Genomic DNA, 23,955 nt, shown 5'->3' on the forward strand with positions numbered 1-23,955 from the left:
TGCCGCTGCTCCAAGTGCACAAGTCCGGAAGCCGCGACCGGAAGTAGTAATCTTACTGTCCGGCCGCGACTTCCGGTCCACAGGAAAATGGCGCCGGACGGCGCACAGTTCAACTTGGACTGTGTGGGAGCGGCGCATGCACCGTTCCCACACAGACGGTGTACACCATAGTGGATGGAACGGGCCCCGTTCGCATTCACTGTGGGACTGTATGTGCCGTATTCCATGTCTGTATGTGTCGTTAATCGAAAAAGTAAAAAAATAAAAAAATGTAAAACACAAACACACAAATAAATATAAAAGTTTTTAATAAAACACTAAAATCAAACTGATATAAAAAAATTTTGGGGGTGACACTGTTCCTTTAATGTGTTGTTGATTTATTGTACCACGTGTAGTGCTAGCATACTTGATACATATTGATAGTTATTACATGTATTGAAGTATACTGATACTATATTGTGAATATATATATTTTGTGTTTACTGTGTTTCATAGCGGAGTGTGATTTTGTGTTAGCAATAAACCTTGCTGTAAAGGATCTGCCAGGCACAGCTTCGGGGTTAACGCCCATAGGTAATCAGTCGGCACCTGAGTCTATGTCTCTGAGACTGACTCCAGCTTCCACCACTCAGGCTGGCAGGCTTAGGAGTGGGAGAGCCTATCGCAGCCTGGCCAGACTCAGCTAGATCCCGCCCTCGGTCTATTTATACCTGCCTTTCCTGTTCCTCCTTTGCTTGTGCTCTTCTCGTGTGGTTTCCTGGCCCAGCTACAGCTTCTGACTAGTTGATCCTGCTCCATACTGACCCTGGCTTACTCACTACTCTCCTGCTCTGCGTTTGGTACCTCGTACACTCCTGGTTTGACTCTGCTCGTTCACCTCTCTTGTTGCTCACGGTGTTGCCGTGGGCAACTGCCCCATTTCCCTTAGCTTTGTGTACCCTTGTCTGTTTGTCTCGTGCACTTACTGAGCGTAGGGACCGCCGCCCAGTTGTACCCCGTCGCCTAGGGCGGGTCGTTGCAAGTAGGCAGGGACAGAGTGGCGGGTAGATTAGGGCTCACTTGTCCGTTTCCCTACCCCTATCATTACACTTGCTTTATTATACACTTGTGTTGTGAATCACCTCACACACACACACTTAGTTAATAAGGCAAATATAAAGCGTAATACAAGGGAAAAGGTAGGAGAGCTAGGCATAACCCTAGTGACCCTACTAAAAGGAGGTAGTAATAGTGGGGGACACTAACTCAGTGAACACCATTAAATAAGAGCCCCTTTTACAATCACTATGCACCATTCTTCCAATCAGTTCAAGGATTCTGTCCCTCTCAGTTTGCGACTAGTGGCGATAACTGGCACGTCGATGAACACCAGGCATCGCACAATCATCCCACACCACTTGACCTAAGGTTTCATGTGGCTAAAAAATTTTGCTTTCAATCTGGCTTTTATGCCACTTCCACGTGCCACAGATTGGAGATAGGTGCTTGAAAATGTGATCACTTGCAGATCTTAGTAATACCTGCTATTTCCTCAGCTTGACAGGCGCCATTGAAAAGAGATAATCAAAGTTATTCACTTCATATATCGGTTGGAGCTCTATTTTCACACGAATAGTGATATTCATGGAAAATCCGCACCAAAATCTTTTTCAAAATCTGCATGTATATATTGGTTTGAGCTCTGTTTTTCTAATAAAGAGCTCCAAATCCCGTGCATAGACATATAGTTAAATTGTAACATTCTGGATAGGTGAGCATAGCCACATACTGTTTTATTATTGTGTCCAATGTAAATACAGTATATAGTTTGCTCCTAAACTCCTCCTAGTGGGGTTTGCAACCAGACAGAATTGTATATCCTTTAACAATAAGGATTTGTCTGCATATAACGGAATTGCCTTGTATTTTCCGTCTGGAATTGCAGACAGAAAATACTCAGCGGAATACAGTAGCAGCAAAGTGGGTATGATTGAACAAATTGTATCCACATGCTGCGGAAAACTTCAGTCCAGAAATTCAGCTGCAGTGCGTAATTTTAGTACCGCAGCATGTTATTACTGCTGCGGAAAGTGGACTGATTTCCAGCGTTTTTCTGATGCACTGCGTGATTTGCTGCGGACATGCTGCAGAATTTCTTACAGGAGCTGAAAATTACATCACAGGAAGAAGAAATAACATCATCACACAGCCCTCCAAAAATGCACACTATTTTCCGCAGTAAAAATTGCATAAAATGGTGCAGATTTTCCGCAGTGGATTGTCTGCTAGTTAATGCGTAAATGCTGCGTACCTTTTCTGCAGCAAATCCGTTACGTGTAAGCAAGCCCTATTTAGCAAATAAGTCAAACTGGTTGAAGCCACTTATAAACTGATCAGAGAAATGCATTGTGAGAAATTTGCTTGTTATTATTGTAATCGCTCTTTAACATCTTCCTGACATTTGACGTACATGTATGTCATAGTGGGGAGTGGGGGTGTTTGTTATTATAAAGTTTTTTGTAATATAGGAAAAATGTGAACAAAGAAAAAAGAAAACATAATTGGTATTGCCGCAGCTTCATTTTAACCATACCTCTCAACCATCCTGGAATCTGCGGGACAGTCCCGGTTTCGGCGCGGTGTCCCTCTGTCCCGTGCATCCGGGGTTATGTCCCGTTGTCAACTGTATCTGCATCCTCAGGACGCAGTTACAGTTGAACCCAATTCTGAAGCAGGGAAACATCAGCTCCCTGCTTCAGAATTAGTTCCTCACCGAGGACTCTCCGGGCACAGCGCTACTTTAAGCGCTGTGCTCGGGGAAGCCCTTGATGTCACTGTCCATATATGGACAGTAACGTCAGTTGCTACTACTACTTGAGCGGAATCCCCGTTGCTGATGATCTGGTCGGGGATTCCGCTCCTTGAGGAAACCGCTGCGGTCACTGTCCATATATGGACATTGACATCAGGGGCTCCTCCTGGAGCCAGAGTCGGCAATGGGGATTCCGCTCAAGGAGTATCCACTGACGTCACAGCCCATATATGGACAGTGACATCAGGGCTTCCCTCTAGGAGCGGAATCCCCGGCCTATGCTCTGGCTGGGAATTCCGCTCATAGCAGTAGTCCCAATGGCACTGTCTACAGGGGGGGTGGCACTATCTTCAAGGGGGTGTGGCACTATCTACATGGACACTGGGCCCTATATAGGGGCACTATCTACAGGGGACACTATGGCGCTATCTACATGGGCACTATCTACATGGGCACTGGCACTAGGGGCAGCTTAGGGGCCATTAAACTGTATGAGGCAGCTATGGGGGGTACCTTTAGGGGTATAAGCTGTATGGGGAGAGCTATGGGGCAATATACTGTATGGGGCAGCTATGGGGGCATTATACTGTATGGTGGCATCTGTGTGGGCATTATACTGTATGGGGCATCTGTGTGGGCATTATACTGTATGGGGCAGCAACGGGGTTTTAAACTGTATGAGGCAGCTATGGGGGTATTATGCTGTATGGAGCAGCTTTGGGGGCATTAAGCTGTATGGGGACAGCTAAGGGGCAATATACTGTATGGGGCAGCTATAGGGACATTATACTGTATGTGGGCATCTGTGTGAGCATTATACTGTATGGAGTAGTTATGTGGGCATTATGCTGCACGGGGGATTTTTTTTGGGCCATTATACTGAATGGGGGCATCTGTATGGGCATTAGACTGTATGGGGGCAACTGTGTGGGCATTATACCGTATGGGGGCATTTGTTTCGGCTTTATACTATATGGGTGCATCTATGGGGCAGTATACTGTATGGTGGCAGCTATGGGGCATTATACTGTGTGGGGGCAGCTTTTTGGTATTATAATGTGTGGGAGGCACTTTGGGAGCATGATAATGTGTGGGGTGAACCGGGTCTGTATGGGCGGTGATTGGGTGAGATTGGAGGCGTGGCTTAAAAGAAAAAAAATGACCACGCTGCGCTCGCCGCATCGATTGTCCCTCTTCGTGATACTTGAAAGTTGGGAGGTATGTTTTAACATCTAAGCTTTTGGAAGGAATTTTCACCTTACCTTTCTTGCAATCCTTGCCTGTGTATGGCTCATTGCATACACAGCTATAACCCCTTAATGATCTTTCACACACACCTCTCGGCTCACATGGGTTGTTCTCACAATGATCTGTAAAAAGAACATGTATTATGGCATTATATTAATGAATAACATCAAATACTTAAAGGCTATGTAAACCTTCTAAAGCGATTTATTATGAACTTAGATGTGATTGGTAACAGCTCGATTTTGCATGTCAGAGCTAAATAAAGCTGCTCTGTTTACTGGATAAAAGGAGCTGTGTCTCAAAAAGTATAAATAATTTTTAATAAAAAATAATTATGAAGTTGCACCAAACACACTGATACACATTTTTATTAAAAAAAACAACACATTTTCAAAGGTATACATAGCCTTTAAAGTTAATATCCACCTTTTATCGTCATGTCGTATTTGGGTCCAAAAGTTTGTGCTTATCATTCCCTTACTATATTTTTATAGCGGTCAGCGCTTAAATTTTCTGAATCAGAGCTCCAAATGCCCTGCAAAGTTATAGATTTAGAACATTTCATGCTGGCTGTCTGAAGGCGCCACTTGTGGGAGCTTACTGCATGCTGTACTGCGTTATTTAGTTCAATGTATAATAGTGTGCTGTAAGCAACTACGCTCCCTCTAGTGGTGGGTGCAGGAAGCCAGCATATCTTGTAAATCAATGTCTATGCTGCGGATTTGAAGCTATGGATCAGAGGAAAAGAGCTCTGACTACTCTAAAGAAATATTAAGAAATTAATCCGAGCAGAATTTGAAACAAAAAAAATGGTATTCAAGAGTGGAAACTTACAAGAGATGGGTCAAATATGTGGTTGAAAGTTACATTGGGCAAAAGACTAGACATACCCTCCCTCCAATGGAACTTTCAATAACACACATCACCGACAAAGAAGGCATTGAAAAAGAAGAGTTGGGTACTTCAGTAAGCTTAACTCTACAGTTATATTTTTTAGTAAGCCTATCTCGGTAGATCTGTTTCCAAGGACTCAAGTGTCTAAATTTTGTGTGTATATCCATACTGACATGAAGGTTTGATTGGAATTAAGCAGAATCCTCCTCCCCCTCATGTAACTCATAGTGTTAAAGCTCAGATTTAGTGCAATATTTGAAAGGGTCCTCATTCTGAACATCCTTGACCTGCAGAAGTGAAGTAAAGTAACATTGTGGTCACTGGTATATTTAATTCCATTACTAACATAATAATCGCTTTGCAAGATTAAAGGAGTTTTCCAGAATTCATGTCTTTGAACTAAATAGAGGTTCTGCTTAAATGGACGCTAACTTTTCAAGCAACTTATACTAATTTCATATTATGCCTGGCTGATATAGATCAACTGTGTAATTTACTTACTGTTAAAATGTAGTTATTTTATTCATGCAAATTCTGTGTAAAGTTGTGAAGGATGGAGTGGACAGAAGTTAATGTTTATAATAATTTTCTTTCTTTAATAAAATATAGACTATAGAGTTGTGTACATAATTGTGATGAAGCAATAGTAATAGGATTAGATAAGTATACGTGGCAAGATGGCCCCTGAACAGGGACTACGCACTAATAAAATAACAAGTCACTTCCTGGTATGAACAAACTATGAACTATGAAGACATATCTAAAGGACCAGATAAGGGTGAACCTATCCAAGGATGACACAAAGTAACAAGAGGCTTACAGTGATACGTGCTTTTATAAAAGTGTGATAACATGTACCCACCCCCAGGAGAAAGGAGATATAGAACAAATGTGTGTAATAAATAAATCAGTGACGCCTGATGCTGAGTGAGGAGCTTTGTACCAGACTCTGTGTGGTGTGATTCCTTTCGTACGAACTCAGCGTATTATCCCTGCCGGTTGAGACTGATTAGTACCCGAACATTTTGGCGCTCGACGTGGGGCCACACTCGAGGGATAAGCCGTGTCCGTGATCGACGACCCCCAGACGCCTCAACATCGAATCACCAGCCACGCTCCCAGGAAGTCTGATCAGCTTCAAATAAAACACGGTAAGGTTAAGTTCATGTTTATGAATATTGGCTCTTATCCGTGTGGGAGAGTGAGCAGGTGATAAGATACCGAGGTATTTGGAGTCGATCCCGGCCACACTCTCAGCGACAGAGAGTTAACCCGCTGTGTGGTTCCAAGAATCATAGTATAGATAGTCGCGTCTCGCCGGCATAGGTGATAAGTATAAGTGTAATAATTTAATTCGTCGCAGGGTATAGGTTGATACCATTAAGTCGACAGAGACAAATAGTCGCAGGGTATAGGTTGATACCATTAAGACGACAGGTGTAAGTGTAATAATTTAATTGGTCGCAGGGTATAGGTTGATACCATTAAGACGACAGGTGTAAGTGTAATAATTTAATTGGTCGCAGGGTATAGGTTGATACCATTAAGACGACAGAGACAGACAGTCAGTTATAATTGTGTTAAAAAAAAATAAAAAAAAAATTGTGTTTTGTGTTCAGAAACATCGAGAATAAGGTTTCATTCTCAGGACGGTGTTAAATATAGAACAGTATGTTTAATGTGTTTAAAACAAAGAGACAGGCAAAGGAATGTGGTTCATTAACCGCAAAAGAGATAGTAGAAAAAAGAGAAGGCAAGAAGAATGTAGAAAATAGTAAGAAAGTTATGCACATAGGTGGCATATTTATAGATGGAAGAATGGGCTGCAGCTCTTAGGGAAAACAAGGGAAGATTAAGTGACGAAGGAAAGTTAGATGAAGCATTAGCTTGGCAAAGAACAGCCATAGCCATAACTAAAGACAAGTTTACTGAGCAAGAAATACGAGACAGAAAGGGTAAAATCATCAAATATGTGTATTACAAAGAACGTGTCCAGCCACCGCCCTATAATGGCGACGGTGGAATTCTAACTTCGTGGGAGTGTCCCAGTTGTGGTTAACAGAACCCGCCCCAAGTTGAATATTGTGTATCATGTCACTTTCCACGCCCCGATCCTCCCATATATGCCACGCCTTCGGCACCACTCCCCGCCCCAGGAGGCCATCTTGGTACACCTAAACCTGTTGTTCCGTTATATCCGGTACTCACACAAGAAGGTGGATTTTATAAGCCCCCTCCGTAGGATGTGGCCACGCCCGGCCCAACCAAATCAGTATGAAATAATCACCTTGTAAATTTTGTCATTTGTAGTGTTTTTTCTATTTACAGAAGTTCCAGTTTTAGTTCACTGATGAAACAACACGTCATCATAATATAGAGATGGTGGCCGTCAGATTGTACGGTTAAACATTAACGTAGATAATTCCTGTACAATGGTGTGATAAATGATTGCAGATACGTATGTTGTTTTGCCGGCATTGAAAGTGTTAAGATTGTGAGAAGCTGCGAGTTTGTGACCTCCCTCCCCCCTAAAGTGTGCTGTGTTTGAGAGGAGGAGGAGGGGGGCTGACTGGGTGCAGTCTGCAGGGCTGATGAGACAGAGGGATCTCAATATGCACTGCTGAGATATATATATATCAGTAATGTCTACAAACCTAAATACATTTCTTCTCTTTTGCGCAAGCGCTGTTGGTTATAAAAGTTACGATATTTATGTGTTATGATGTGATCAGATTTCATGTGTTTTGATGTTAATTCAGATGTATTAAACTACAGATACTGTGAGACACGGGGTTTTGAAAATGTATGTGCCCCCCACCGTTCCCTATTTTTATATACTGTTTATTGGTTTGCAGTAATTAATGTGATCAGAGATAATATTTTCTGTTTTATTGAATAACTAACTACAATTGTTTTGTTTTTGATTTCACACATGAGTTATGTCATTGTAAAGATCAAATGTTTGTCAGGAAAAAGTCATTTTTGTTTCAGGCTGTTGTACATTACAAGGGGTTAAATTAGTGTTATGTTGAGATGTAGTTGTGAACTCTGCTACATCACTCTCGCAGAGTCCACAAAGGGGGGAAGGGTGAAGGAACTGATCAGGTACAATTTTGGTTTATGTGTAAGAGACCATCCCCCTCCAGCAAAGTTACACAGGAGGCGAGGTGACATCACTCACACGAGTCTTTATGGATTTAGATGAGGGAGAAGGCAAAACAAAACTTGTCTGGACATTGTTAATTTGATGTAAAGTTTTTGGGAATGTTTTATTTTTATTTGTTTTTGTATTAATCAAGTATTTGCAGAACCTGATAAAAGTGAGATTCTCAAAGTATTCTGGATTATCAGCTGAATGAGGAGGAGTTGTGTTTGGTAGCGGCTTGTGACACCAATCCATGGAGTACCTCTACGCAAGCATATACTTTGTACTGTACTGAACAAAATGGACATGACACTGCGGTTCTCACACAAAGTCATGGACCACAGCAGAGCCCGATAGTATATTATTCAGCTAGACTAGACCCTGTGGCCCGAGGTTCCCCATCATGTGTGAGAGCTATCATTGCTGTAAATTCAATGTTAAACAAGGCCTCAGATTTGGTCCTGGCATTTCCACCACATGATATATATATTACTGCTATTCTAACTCAAGTACAACCTAAGCATTTGTCCACTGCAAGACATTTGAGATTAACCTGTGCGCTTCTTCTCCCTGAGCAGGTTACTTTACACCGCTGTACTACATTGAACCCAGCTACCTTACTGCCTTTGGAGCAAGGGGGGAGAAGACGTAGGTAAAGTATGGTCACAATTTTTGTCTGAAACTGATGAACATGATTGTATGGCCCTTATGGCCCAGGAAACAGTGGGCTTCGCACATGTAAAAGATACCCCACTCCAAAACCCAGACCTAAATACTCTTTGTGGATGGTTCAAGGTATTTTGTAGAAGGATCTTTTCTTACAGGATATGCAGTAACCACCGAAGATGTAGTCCTAGAAGCAGCCTCCTTACCAGCGTCCCGCTCAGCACAAGAAGCGGAGCTTAAGGCCCTGGCAGCAGCATGCCAACATGCAGAAGGAAAGACAGCAAATATATACACTGACTCTCGATATGCATTTGGGATTGCACACGATTATGGCCCCATATGGAGGGCAAGACAATTTTTGACCTCTGCAGGTACACCTGTAAAGAATGCAGACTTTGTAAAATATTTGATGGCGACCCTGATGTTACCCACAGAAGTAGCAGTAGTAAAGATAAAAGCTCACACTAAGGTGAGTTCACCAGAGACAAAAGGAAATGCCCTGGCAGACGAAGCGGCAAAGCAAGCAGCACAGAAGCTACCCGTGTTAGCAGCCGTATGTCAGATAAAAGATCCAGAGGAAACAAGACCAGCTGTAAGCCCGGAACTACGGCAAAAAACTTCAAGGACAAGCAACAAAAGAAGAAAAAGACAAGTGGACGGCCCAAGGAGCAACGCTACGAAAAGATGGCCTCTGGCAATGCCAGAATAAACTGTGCCTGCCTAAGACAATGTTCCCAATGATGGCCCAGATAACACATGGAGAGACACACCAATAAAAAACGGCAATGATGGACTTGGTAAACAAGGTGTGGTATGCCCCAGGGTTTAGTGTGATGGCCAGCAGTTTTACACAAGGATGCATGATCTGTGCAACACATAATATTGGAAGAACTGTAAAAGTACCACAGAAGCACACACCCAGACCTATATATCCGTTCCAGAGACTGCAGATAGACTATATTCAACTACCCAAAGTTGGTACCTAGGAGTATGTGCTTGTTTGTATTGATCTCTTTTCAGGATGGCCAGAAGCTTTTCCAGTAACCAAAGCTACAGCCGTAGCCACAGCAAAGAAACTGATCAACGAGGTGGTGTGCAGATATGGAGTTCCAGAGGTGATCGAGAGCGACAGAGGAACTCATTTTACGGGTGAAATCATGAACCATGTGTTGTCAGCTCTAGGCATAAGTCAAGCCCTACATACACCATACCATCCACAAAGCAGTGGGAAGGTTGAGAGACTAAATGGGACTCTCAAATTGAAAATCCAAAAAGCAATGGTAGAAAACGGGAAACCATGGACCGAGTGTCTACCATTAGCCTTGTTCTCAGTAAGATACACGCCCACAAAAAGAACAGGTCTCAGCCCATATGAGATCTTATTTGGGTCGGCTCCCAGATTAGGATGTTATTTTCCACAGGTGCTCCAAATGCAGTATGGTAGACTAACAGATTATGTATCAACGCTTGACAAACAATTGACCAAGGTGCATGCACAAGTATTTGCTTCCATTCCAGGTCCTGATTCAGTTGACGTATAAGCTAGAACCAGCAGATTGGGTCGTTGTTAAAAGACACGTGAGGAAAAGTCTAGACCCAAGATTTGATGGTCCTTTTCAAGTCCTACTCGTTACAAGCACCTCAGTGAAGCTCGAAGGAAAGGCAAGCTGGATTCACGCCAGTCATTGTAAAAAGGTTCTTCAGCCAGAAGAATGAAGATCTTTGCGGTTGTTGCGGCGGTTGTTGCGTGTGCTCTTATACAAAAAGGCAGAACTGCTACTCCTGTACACGTAATCAGTACAGAATCACTGGAACAGTTCAGGACAGGGTGGGCGAATGCCACAGTGGATAGAAAGGAGGGTAACTACACATGTAAGGCCAATGCCCCGTGTTATACTACAAATGTGACTACAACCGAAGGGACTTGGAAAAAAGGACCACATGGAGGGACTGTGTACCTTCACATAGACAAAACAGCCAACATTAGCATACAAGAAGAGACGCCGGGGCTGTGGTTTTGTTGTTATGAACCAGATTTACAGTATCGACAGAAATATACAACCAGTAAAAATAGAAACGAAATGATAAATAAGACTTATGAAAGATGCAACAAGGAGAGGCTCAACTCTACGATTGTAATAAAAGAAACTGATGGGATGATATTATGTATGAATAATAGCCAAATAAGAAATAGGAGATATTTTGTATTCTTGATAACAATTTTAAGAGATATTTAGGAGTATTGAATGGTATACAGTTAGAAACCCAAGAGACCATCTCTCAAAATAGTCACATATTTACAAGGGGAAAAAAGAGATCTGAAAGGAAGTTTTGACCCCCATGTGTATATAGATGCTATAGGAGTCCCAAGGGGGGTCCCAGATGAATTCAAGGCCCGGGATCAGGTAGCAGCTTGATTTGAATCATTAATCCCTATGATCACAGCTAACAAAAATGTAGATTGGATAAATTATATCTATTACAACCAGCAACGGTTTGTTAACTATACTAGGGACGCTTTACAAGGTCTAGCTGACCAGTTAGGACCCACATCTACTATGACTTTCCAGAACCGTATGGCCCTTGATATGATACTAGCAGAAAAAGGAGGCGTTTGTGCCATGATAGGTACTACCTGTCGTACTTTTATTCCAGATAACACAGGACCAAACGGCAAAGTAACCATGGCAATCAAACAGATTGTTTCTTTATCCGAGGAATTAAAACGAAATTGAGGTTTCACAGACCCATGGGATCAGTATTTCTCATGGTTAACCGGATGGCAGAAAATTCTGGCCCAAATTGGGATTGTAATCTTAATCTTTCTAGTGCTTTTCGCAGTTATTGCTTGTTGTGTATTACCATGTATGAAGAAATTAATGACTAAAACTATAACTGAAGTAACTCCCACTTTTATGTTTTCTTCAGAAATTGAAGGACTTTTACCAACTCCATCCATGAAAACAACCACCCTTTATCGAGACTATTGTTCTGAAGATGAATAGATAGTGTAGGGTGTGCACCGACTCTTTAAGTCCAGCTACAAAGGGGGGTCTCCTAATAGGGGAGGCTCGTCTCAAACTGGTGAAAAAATCCTTTTACTCCCCTTTCCCAGAGCACGGACACACTTAGGTTAAGAAATGAAGAAAATAATGATAAAAGGGGGGACTGTGAAGGATGGAGTGGACAGAAGTTAATGTTTATAATAATTTTCTTTCTTTAATAAAATATAGACTATAGAGTTGTGTACATAATTGTGATGAAGCAATAGTAATAGGATTAGATAAGTATACGTGGCAAGATGGCCCCTGAACAGGGACTACGCACTAATAAAATAACAAGTCACTTCCTGGTATGAACAAACTATGAACTATGAAGACATATCTAAAGGACCAGATAAGGGTGAACCTATCCAAGGATGACACAAAGTAACAAGAGGCTTACAGTGATACGTGCTTTTATAAAAGTGTGATAACATGTACCCACCCCCAGGAGAAAGGAGATATAGAACAAATGTGTGTAATAAATAAATCAGTGACGCCTGATGCTGAGTGAGGAGCTTTGTACCAGACTCTGTGTGGTGTGATTCCTTTCGTACGAACTCAGCGTATTATCCCTGCCGGTTGAGACTGATTAGTACCCGAACAAAGTTACTGCCACTAAGTGTCTCCCTTTCTGTAATCTGCTGTCCACCCCTTTTGTCAAGCATAATTCCTCCTTAGTTATAGAGCAGAGGAGACTGACTGCAGAAGGTGGGGTGTGACTCTACACAGCCTGCCAATAGAAGTCTACAGAGAAGTGAGGGGGGAGAAGGAAGAAGGAGCAGGGAGAGAAAGACACAGACACGCTGCCCACAGAAGTCTATGGACAGAGAGAGGGGAGGGGAAGCAGGAGTAGGAAGCAGATTGAGAGAAAAAGACACAGACACACTGCCCATAGAAGTCTATGGAGATGGGAGCATGGAGCAGGAGGTGGGAGCAGAAGAAGAAAGAGAAGACACAGTCATGTTGCCCATAGGAGTCTATGGAGAGGGAAGGGGGGCAGCTAAAAACAGAAGCAGGTGTCCAGTTGTTGGAGCTGCGGCCGCTCATAGAGATAACCTGCTGGAACCGTTTAAGGTGCGTAACAACACACCTTCCTTAAGTAACCTCTCTCTAAAAACAAAAAAATAATAATTTATAGCCCACAGATTAGTCCAGTGTAATGCACCAATAGACTAAACATGGCGTCACTCATGTGACCCACTACCTACACATCATGAGCCCCTACTACACATCATGTGACCACTAGTATTCCGTTTACACTGTCCAGGTACATAACAGGTAATTAGTCGTTTATTGAGAAGCAGAAGTTATAAAGTATTTCTACATGTAGCACCATCTTAGAATCATGTCAGTCAGTATCTGTGTAGGAGCAGAGCTTACATTCTTCACCCTGTCTCCTTTGTGTCTGTTGTGAGTGTTATTTCAATCAGTTAACTTTATTAACATCACCTAGAGACAGGCAGTCATGTTATAAAGTACACAGAGACAAGCTTCTAAGTTATATAAGTAAATACACACACACACACAGTGAAGTAGTTGTTCTTCATTATTCCACCATTAGTGCTATTCACTTACCTTATGGATATGTCCTCTATGTGGCCCCAGCGCGTGAACGTCATATAACCGTATTGCTAACTGAATGCGAAGGGTCAAAGGATGTGTGTGGGGGAGGGGTTTCGATAACTGGCGCCATGTTTAGTCCTATTCCGTTAGCCCATGGATGTATAACATAGAACTAATCTGTGGGATATATCATTCTACATGTGTATTACAAATGTCCTATTTTATAAATAAATTCATTATAAAGCTAACAAAAATGTACAACAATATTAAGGCATAAACAATAAAAAAAAATTACCCTGCAGGGCTGTTATTAAGTTAGCATGCTATTTCATGTAGCAGTGTTGACAGCCTTGGGCATCCAGGGCCCAAGCCCAGAATATGTACAACATTTTAGAGGTTCATGACTCCCTTAACACACTGCCAGAAAAACTGATAAAAAGATCTGGTATAAATAAAGCATGGAGCCCACAATACACTCAGTATATAGCTCCTAGTGTGATGGACAACAACTTGTGACATGTAACAGTATTTACAGTCTTCTGTTACAAGGTCCAGGACAGCAGTGCGGCAGCAGTATGGGCAGTTGGCAGTTACCCATAGTAGATGCAATGACTTTTATATAGACAATCCATGCCAGTAATATTTTAGCACTTTACGGCGGAATTAAATGGGTAGCACAATTATTTGGACACGACATGGCAGTATTATTTAATGGGGTATTCCCAACTTAGACATTTATAGGCATATCCACATTCATGGCTTATCCTGTCCCCAAGCACATAACAGCATCATACACTCCTCTGTATAACGCCGACTTGGCCAAAAAGTAAAACACGCCCAGTTGTCCATTGAGAAACTCATTAGCATAAAGCTAAAATAGGTCATAACTCCGTCAAAAATGATCGTTTTTCTAAATAAAAAACACTGCTGTAATCTACATTACAGCGCCGATCACATCATGTACAAGATAGGCCACTTATAATGTGGTGACACAGCCTCTTTAAACATTATATGATACTGAATATAAAGCAGCAGCAAAGTTCTTTTACCCCTGAGGAAGCCACGTTGTGGCGATACGCGTGGGGAGCTTCATACCTTTTATACTTCTCTCTATGGACACTCCATGATGCTTTAGGACATGTTCATTCATACGGTTTGATGTAATATTCTCTTTACCTGTGTCCTTACCATTGTTATCATTATTTGAGGGGTATCTAGGTAGGTCTTTTTCTGGGGTTGTTTGTATTGGGCTGCATATCAGGGCGGCATCCCCCAGTAAGACCAGTTATATCAGCCATTTGCTTTTTTAAGTGATTTTATCATGTTTTTGTGGAGTACTTATTTTCAATAAACATATATGTTTTATCATATCTTCAGTGTCTATAGACTTTTTTGCCATATACATACCTGTGTTTGTACTCTGTCCCTACCTACTGAATATAAAGTAGCAGCAAAGTTCTTTGAGACATTATGATGCATTTTTTATTTTTTTATATACTAGAGTTTCATCATTATCACTGATGATTTCATGGCTGAGGGTCTGTGCCCTGGATATTTTAATACCTTAAAGGGATTGTTCAGTTTAGGAAACCCATTTTAAAATACCCTATTAGGGAATTCTGAGTTAATAGAGGGGGGTTCCTGGTTTATGACCTCATCTCTTGGGCAAACCAGAGGGTGGTTACAAAGAGGTTCTCTCACTTTGGAGGACCTGTTCTCTCCTGCATTACATAGACAACCCATTGATTTGAATGGGCACTGTGTAATGCAGGGGTCTCAAGCACGCGGCCCGCGGGCCGCATGCGGCCCCTGGGGCTGTCATCTGCGGCCCGCGGGACACAGAGCCGCTAGTATCGGCTCTGCTCCGAGACTCTGGAATTCCCTGACATCGCTGTCCACATATGAACAGCGATGTCTGGTGCTTCCCCAGAGCCGGAGTCCCGAGCAGAGCGCTGGTGTCGGCTCTGCTCCGAGACTCTGTGGAATTCCCTGACATCGCTGCCCATATATGCACAGTGTGTCAGGGTCTTGCCCAGAGCGGAGCAGAGCGCTGGTGTCGGCTCTGCTCCTGGACTCTGTGGAATTCCCTGACATCGCTGTCCACATATGAACAGCGATGTCTGGGGCTTCCCCAGAGCCGGAGTCCCGAGCAGAGCGCTGTTGTCGGCTCTGCTCCGGGACTCTGTGGAATTCCCTGACATCGCTGTCCACATATGAACAGCGATGTCTGGGGCTTCCCCAGAGCCGGAGTCCCGAGCAGAGCGCTGGTGTCGGCTCTGCTCCGGGACTCTGTGGAGTTCCCTGACATCGCTGCCCATATATGGACAGTGTGTCAGGGTCTTCCCCAGAGCGGAGTCCCGGGCAGAGCGCTATTATCGGCTCTGCTCCGGGACTCTGGGGAAGCCTCTGACATCGCTGTCCATACATCGACAATGATGTCAGGGGCTTCCCCAGAGCAGGAGTCCCAGTGATGTCAGCAGCACAGTTGGAGTCCCAGGAAGAGCCTACTAGCGCTCTGCCTGGGACTCCAGCTCTGGGCAAGCCCCTGACATCACTGGGGCAGCCTCTACAGAGGGCACTGGGGCAGCCTCTACAGAGGGCACTGGGACAGCCTCTACAGAGGGCACTGGGGCAGCCTCTACAGAGGGCACTGGGGCAGCCTCTACAGAGGGCACTGTGGCAGCCTCTACAGGAGGCACTGTGGCAGCCTCTACAGAGGGCACTGTGGCAGCCTCTACAGAGGGCACTATGGCAGCCTCTACAGAGGGCACTGTGGCAGCCTCTACAGAGGGCACTGTGGCAGCCTCTACAGAGGGCACTGTGGCGTTATCTACAAGTGGGTGTGTGACAGTATCTGAAGAGGACACTGGCATTATCTACAGAGGGCACTGTGGCCTTATCTACAGAGGGCACTGTGGCCTTATCTACAGAGGGCACTGTGGCCTTATCTACAGAGGGCACTGTGGCCTTATCTACAGAGGGCACTGTGGCCTTATCTACAGAGGGCACTGTGGCCTTATCTACAGAGGGCACTGTGGCCTTATCTACAGAGGGCACTGTGGCCTTATCTACAGAGGGCACTGTGGCCTTATCTAGGGGTGTGTTGCATTATCCACAGAGGGCACTGCGGCAGCATCCACAGAGGGCACTGCGGCAGCATCCACAGAGGGCACTGCGGCAGCATCCACAGAGGGCACTGCGGCAGCATCCACAGAGGGCACTGCGGCAGCATCCACAGAGGGCACTGCGGCACTATCTAAAAAGGGGCTGCCCAATCTTGACATGTGTGCTAACTGAGCCGCCGGACTGCATTTAGCGACACTTAAACTGGAAAGCTGGATTGTTGAAATAAACACTTGGAGAAATATTTCAAATTTTAAACCTAGCGGTATTATTATAGTAATGTAGTATTATTATTCTAGTAATATAGTGTTATAGTAGATCAAATAACGAATTGATTAACAATAATTTTGTATTGTATCAAATTTGAAAGTAATGCGGCCCGTCAACTTCCCATTTTTTCTATATGCGGCCCACTTACCCGGCCGAGTTTGAGACCCCTGGTGTAATGGTTAATTGACCCTGTGATGGTGATGGTGCTGCGAGGAAATAGAACAGTTACTGACAGGTTTCCCCACATATTACAACTGATCACTGGGGGTCCCAGCAGGGGGATACTTTGTGATCAGCTTATTGTCAAGAGACCCTTCTAACAAGTAGGGATTGTGCAAAACGCATAAACAATCTCCCTGTTGTCATGTTCCTTTCATGTCAGTTCTGCAAGCAGAACTCAGCTCTCCAGTGTGAGGATCAGCAGAAGAACTGCTCAGACATCAATGGACGTATTGTTTTTCCTCACTCCTGGAGAACACATTCTGTTTTATTTTTATTTTTTGCTTTTTATTTTAGCACATAAAAAGCTACACAGAAGACCATGTGGCCCACATGTCTACAGAATTACATTTTTTGCCAGAAGGTTACATAGTTACATAGTTAGTACGGATGAAAAAAGACGTGTCCATCAAGTTCAACAAGGGATGGGAAAAAGGTAAGGGATTTCTATAGAACTTTGTTTTACCCCAGGTTTAAAAAACAAACAAAAAAAACACTAAAATTAACAAATAAATAAATATAAAAATTACCCATAAGGCATTAACCAATCTTCCCTAAAAAGGAAAAATTCCCTTCTGATCCCAATTGGCAATCCGACTGGATGAACAATCAAACAAGAATTCTACACATTGACATAGGAGCTGATATTTTTGCATTCTAGGAAATTATCTGAGCCTTTTTTGAAGCCATCTACTGTTCCTGCTGTGAATTAATTAATTCTGAAAATGTTATCTTTGTTTTTGGCAATTCATCTTTGTGGGAACATATGTCAACATTAATATGTTTCATAAAGCATCCTTTCAGTTTGAGAAACCTTTAATGAGCCATTTCATAAAATAAAAATAAGTGTATAATACTTAAGATAGAAGCTTTGCAGACTGTAGGCTGCAATAATTACTAAGAGCTCATCTGGAGAAAAAAGCATAATGGAATATTAAGACGCTAATAATAGTACCTGCGACTTTATGACTCTCCACACAGTAGGACCAAAGCTTGTCTTTATCAAAATTCCTTGTGAGGGAGCACCTAAGAGAACAAAAATCTATAATAAAGTATTGAATTATAAGGTATAGCATTGATAAATAGCTGTAAAGAGTAAATTTAGTAAAAAAGTAGTCAGTCAATAGAAAATAATTCCCCGTATAGTCATAGAGGGAATTTATGAAGGACTTTACACCAGCCTTCTGGCTTTAAAATGTTGCAAATTTTGTCACGTACCATAGTCGCGCTAGTGCAACTCTTTAACTTTTTTGCCACTTTTACTCTCTAAATACCAATGCACACAGTCGGATGTATGCGTCATCAGTTTTTCCTGACATATGCATTCAAATGGAAACCCTAACGCATGGTGAAAAGAGCTTAATATAGGCAATGTTATGTTGATTTGTGACAAACCTTATTTCCATAGCAAAGAGACTTTTAGAAACTTTACCAGAAAATATTCTGAAACTTAATTTTAGTCTCAGAATGTCAAGTGGAAAATCCCATGTAAACTTTTTTGAACAAACAGGTTTTGGTACAACAACCATAATACCCACCCATTCATAGTACTCTGGCACAAGACTGATACCTATAGTAGGTGCAGGGGGACATAGATAGCAGTGCTCCAGCAACAAAAAAGTATGTGGGCCACTCTTGACAGAGGTTATTTCTAGCATGTCCTTCAATGTAGTGTCAATTTCGCTGGTGGATTGTTATCCACCAGTAATTATAAGCCACGGCAATCATTCACAGTCCTTACATGTAGAAATCAATGTTATTTTATTTTTAAGATGCCTTGCCTACGGGGCACTGTGCAGCTGTACAGACTGCACACCGGGTATATCCATCTCTGAGTACATAAATCGATGAAACTTTGTTTAGGCTGGATTCACATACTGTATAGCCTTTAGATTATGTTTTGTTTTTTTCATTTTTTTTGTAAGTAAAATGCAGATGTTTGCTGGAAGAATATAGAGAATATGAAGTCCTCAAAAATGCTTTAGGTATGAAGTCTTTGAGAGTGTTGCTAACCTCTAGACCTCTATTTTAAGAAAAATTACACCAAGAACTGCAACAGCTTTTGTAACTTCTATAGTATGTAGCTATTGGCAGTTAAGAAGGGCTTTAAGGGAACCTGTCACCAGCATTTCACCTATTGAACTCTACCCTCGCTGGCCGCTGCTGTCAAAAGTTCATTGTCATTATCCCCCTCGCCTAAACTCCTCCGACCGTAAATAATGGTCTACAAACATTTTGCGCCTTTTATGGTAATATTTTGGCAGTTTCGTTCATCCTCTTCTTATGCCCGCACACCGCCGAAAACTGGCCCACCTTGAATGCCGAAATCTCACCCAAGATAGCGCGCGTGCGCTCGTAATGTGTGGTCTGATACCCTTCCTTGCTTCGTCTGGGCATAACAAGGAATGAAGATATGAGTCTTTTTGACTGAAGATATGACTCTTTTATGCTCATTAGCATACGTCGCAAGAACACTAAAAATTGGAATACTAAAGGTACAGAGCCGACTTAGAAGATAATTAATTATACGTTACATAAAAATGATGTTTCCCCCACTACCACCAGATATTGCTGGTTATTAGGTAAAATGCAGGTTCTCTTTATGCTCCTGAAAATTATTTGATCGAAGGAACAAAATTAGAATAATGGGTCAAAGATTTGTCCAAGTTCACTAAAATTACATAAGTTTGGGCCAAAAACTTAATGTTATTCATCACATACATTCTTTGATCTTTTATCCTAAAGACAAAACATATTTTCACAAAAAATCTATATGGTAACTGACACACAAAAAAAAAAACAAAAAAAAAAACAAGGCAAGCAACATTCTTATGTGAACATAAGCCTTACCATGGCCTGAGTCCATGCTTTCCTTTTTTGATACAAGTGTGGTGCATCATGCGGGCATGGTGAAATGGGAAATGGCACAGCTGCCCGCTCTCTGTCAGAACTGAAGATTGCATAAGGGGATACTGTTGTCATTCTTACAATGAAATAGTACGCAAACATACAGTAAAGGCTTTTTAAGAAGAGGAGATAGAAAAGAATAGGAACAAAATTTGTTACCTAACCCAGATTTCTGTTTCTGTTTTTCTTTGTGTTTCTGAAACAATAAATGTATTTTTACTAATTTAACAGAATTAATAATTGACGGACTGCAAAATAAAATATGGCTCCTGTCGGAAAACCACTGCTTATGTTTTATGTTTTCCCTTTATATTTTCAAAAGGGGTTGTACTATCAGAGCAATCTATTTTCCAAATGCAAAGCCAATGGTCATCAGCTGATCACTACACGTCTGGTATCGTAAACCCTGATCATTTTGGCTTATGCAAATACTTAGGGCAACCCTGCTCATTAAAGAGGTTTTTCCATAAATAAACATTTTTCAACTGCACAAATAAATGTCTGCTCGCTGGGGGTCTGACCAATAGGACCCCCGACGATTACGAGAATGTGGTTCATCGAATTCCCAGTGTGAATGGAACAGTAGGGGGTAAGCGTAGCCACCGCTCCATTCACTTTCTATAGCACTGACGGAGATAGCCAAACGCGCTACCCCTTCATTTACACAAGGGACTCCGGTACCCAGCAGGATGACCCCAGTGATCGGACATTTATCACCTATCCAGTAGATAGGTGCTAAACATTGTTTATGAGAATACCCTTTTTACACATAAATACATGGAATTCAATAACCTATAAATACCCAAATATTCTTCATATACATACCTAATATTTGCATTGGGCGTTCATAAGCTGATAAGTATGAATTAGCAATAAAGTTAGGTTTTATACAAATAGCGCTTAAAAAGGGACCTGTCATATGATTGGACAGTGTCACAATGTGTAGGGACACGCCCCTTTGACAAAGGAAATGGTAACACCCAGTTGTCAATTTATTTATACATTTCACAGTGCAATGCTCTGACTCTGACACTGTCCAATTAGCTCTGAGAGTTTCTGACTGTGCAGCGACACACTTTACTAATAAGGAGAATAGTAACGCCCAAGTGTCAATTTGTTCATACATTTCAGGAGGAGTAACAGAGGAACGACGCAATTTCTAAGGAGGGATCCTTTCCGAATTTTAATTTTATGGGGAAGGCAAATATTCACTAAAACATACATGTCAGAAGAGCTGACAAGTCCGCTCCAATCATTTTATAATCATAATTAATGCAACTTACTAATGTACAATTAAGCATAATTTCCAAGAACTCTGCTTGATGTCAATGAATGGAGATATCCTTGTTTACTTTCAGAGAAAGTTTGCTCCAATTGTATACAGTCTAGGCAATCCTCTGTGAACCAAATGTATTAGTAGAATATAACTCTCCTGCCCTGATTGTTTACACAATGTATGTAAAGTGTTCGGTGTAAAATCTACATATACATCCGCACTACATAAACTTTGGCAGGTAAATACAGTATGTTGTTGGTATATTGTTGCCTTAGACTTTGTTCACATCTGCGTCAGGACTCCGTTCATGGGTTCCATCTGAGCTTTCCGTCAGGGGAAGCCATGAACGAAACCCTGACTGAAACAAACGGAAACCATAGGTTTCCATTTGCATCAGTATTGATGTCAATGGTGATGGATCCGATCCAAATGGTGTCTGTTTGTCATCGTTGTTTAAGGGTTCCGTAGTGGACTGCGCTATTCATTCCGTCAAAAAGATGGAACCCTTGAACAATGGTGACAAACGGAAACCATTTGCACTGGATCCGTCACCATTGAAATCAATGGTGATGCAAACGGAAACATTGAGTTCCATTCATGGGTTCTCCTGATGGAAAGCTCCGACGGAACCCCTGAATGGAGCCCTGGCGCAGATGTTATCAAAGCCTTAACTGTACTGAAAAGTGCATTCGACTCAATGGCAGATGTATTTTACTGTCTAGGCATACAGTTCGATATGTCTGGGATAAACGTTCAGTGGACCGTTTGAATATGTATCAGTGTCAGATATATGTAAATTTGGCATAAGCACCAAGCCTTTACAAAACTTTTCAATATTGTATGACCAGTCTGCGTGGCGGTTGTTTCGATTAGAAAATGCTGCACGCATGTTATAAATTTTGCACACATTTGTAACACATTAGACCATGTCCCAAAACACCCTGAGACCTGTAGAAAAGTTAAAAAAGGTTGAAGCATGTGTTTCAAATTGATGAAGCAACTGGACCCATTTTTTTTTTTTGCTGTCCGTTTTCAAATTTCTAAAGTGCATGTAACAGATTGTGCGGCAAAAATTTTTTTGCCAGACCATTGGACACGTTGCAGAAGGGTTTTCTGCAGAGAAGTGTGCACCAAATATATACCCATGCAATGCTTTAGTGAATTTGGAAATTCAGAAAGTTACACTTTTTGAAAATGTGTCCTAATGTCTATTAAAACTTGACCCCTAGTTGTATCAAACATTGTATCCGTCCGGACAACCCCTTCATAAGTTTCTTGCCTACATTTAGGCTGCGCTTTCCCTTTTGCTACCGTGGTTCTGCATTTAGAATATAATATTCATGTGGTTTCTTAACCTCATATTTCACCATGTTTGACATCGAGCAGTAGGCTGTTGTTTAGGTTGTTTATGTGTATTTCCTCCTGCAAATATGAAAAGGTGCGTGTCTGTAAAACTATCTGTTTGCTCTAATCATAAGTGTCATTGTTTAAAATATTAGGAAACATGAGATAAAATTGCGATGGTGGTGCCAGTATCCAAGTCAGTGGCTACAAGTCTAACAAGTCTAACATTTCTAGAAGCCGAGGGACTTAACAAACCTGCTTATCCAGGTTCCTATAGTTTGGAAAAGAAGGCATACATTTACACTAAATGTGACCTCCGCGCTTCAGCATAGCTTACATGTTTCAGACCTTTCAGCAGCCCTCCTTAAATGTCAGTGAGCACATCCTAGGCATCATAAGTATTTTAGTGACGTGATTTTTCACTCCATAATCGCCTGTAAGGGCATGTTCACATGTGGCGGAATTGCTGTGGAATTCCGCTGCGGACAGTCCACAGTGGAATTCTCCAGCAGCCGTTTTTTTACATTTGTTTCAATACATTTTTAGGCAAGTTAGTTCAGACATTGCGGAAAACTCCGCTGCGGACCATAGGCTGCGGTGCGGAATTTTCCCTCCGCAGCATGCACTGTCTGTTGCGGAGAAGAAGCGGAATTTCACTGCGGATTTCAGCCTTTGCAATGCAAAAACTGAAATCAGTGGCAAGTCCGTTGTGATATCTGCAACGTCTGAATTACCTGTCAAATATGCAAATGTTGGTGCAGATTCGTTGCGTAATTGCCCCAAATCTGCACCAACATTTGCAGCGGAAAAACTCTGCCACATGTGAACATGCCCTTATGCTACGTTTCACACACACGTCCTGCCAAACAGTTCACAACTCAGGTGGCACAACTCATAGAAGGTACGGTACTTACTTCTTTGGCCTGCACAGTTCCTAGAAAAACTAGAGAGAAGAGCAGAGAGGGAAGCTTCATGATGTCTACACAAAATGCTACTAAGCTCAAAGAGAAAAGGCAAAGGTTAGGAGATAGCACTTTTGAAAAAAGGACATTGCCCCTTGACCTCTGTTCTGCACAGAAGGTTTGTTTGTTCCCAATATCATCTCTCTTGCAATTTGAGAATCGGAGTATACTTGTAATATGCCCTGTGTTATATGAAATAATATACCTACTGTATACCTTTTGTTTGGAGACCTTTAAAGTGAAGCTTTTGCCCAACATTTTGCTACATACATGTATTTGACGGCAAAAACGTACAAGAACTTAACGGGTAGGTCCACCTTGGAACCATTTTGTTCTTATATTACTCGAATGCATCTAAAAAAAATGAAGCATTGATGCTGTACTACAGTTTTGCTAACATTGTGTAAACAGTTAAGGTAATGCACATTTACATGGGTCGGATTTGTTGCAGAAGATACCACAGCAAAGTCATACCCGGATTCCGCAGGGAATCACTGGTA

At 42.1% G+C, this 23,955-nt stretch overlaps 1 protein-coding gene across 2 annotated transcripts in view; it reads right to left on the reverse strand.

Moving 5' to 3' along the window:
* The window catches only part of F12 (coagulation factor XII), a 106,839-nt gene extending 83,350 nt beyond the window's left edge, over positions 1-23,489 (reverse strand). For both annotated transcript variants that reach the window (XM_075856480.1, XM_075856479.1), the window contains exons 1-5: positions 23,408-23,489; positions 20,033-20,069; positions 19,817-19,916; positions 17,922-17,992; positions 4,057-4,164 (exon numbers count right to left, since the gene is read on the reverse strand). In XM_075856480.1, the coding sequence (XP_075712595.1) occupies positions 4,057-4,164; positions 17,922-17,992; positions 19,817-19,916; positions 20,033-20,069; positions 23,408-23,467 (376 nt within the window). In that variant the 5' untranslated portion in view covers positions 23,468-23,489. The remainder of the gene's footprint in view (positions 1-4,056; positions 4,165-17,921; positions 17,993-19,816; positions 19,917-20,032; positions 20,070-23,407) is intronic.
* Between the last annotated feature and the right edge of the window lie 466 nt (positions 23,490-23,955).

The sequence above is a fragment of the Rhinoderma darwinii genome, chromosome 3 (genome assembly GCF_050947455.1).
Source record: "Rhinoderma darwinii isolate aRhiDar2 chromosome 3, aRhiDar2.hap1, whole genome shotgun sequence".
Taxonomy (NCBI): domain Eukaryota; kingdom Metazoa; phylum Chordata; class Amphibia; order Anura; family Rhinodermatidae; genus Rhinoderma; species Rhinoderma darwinii.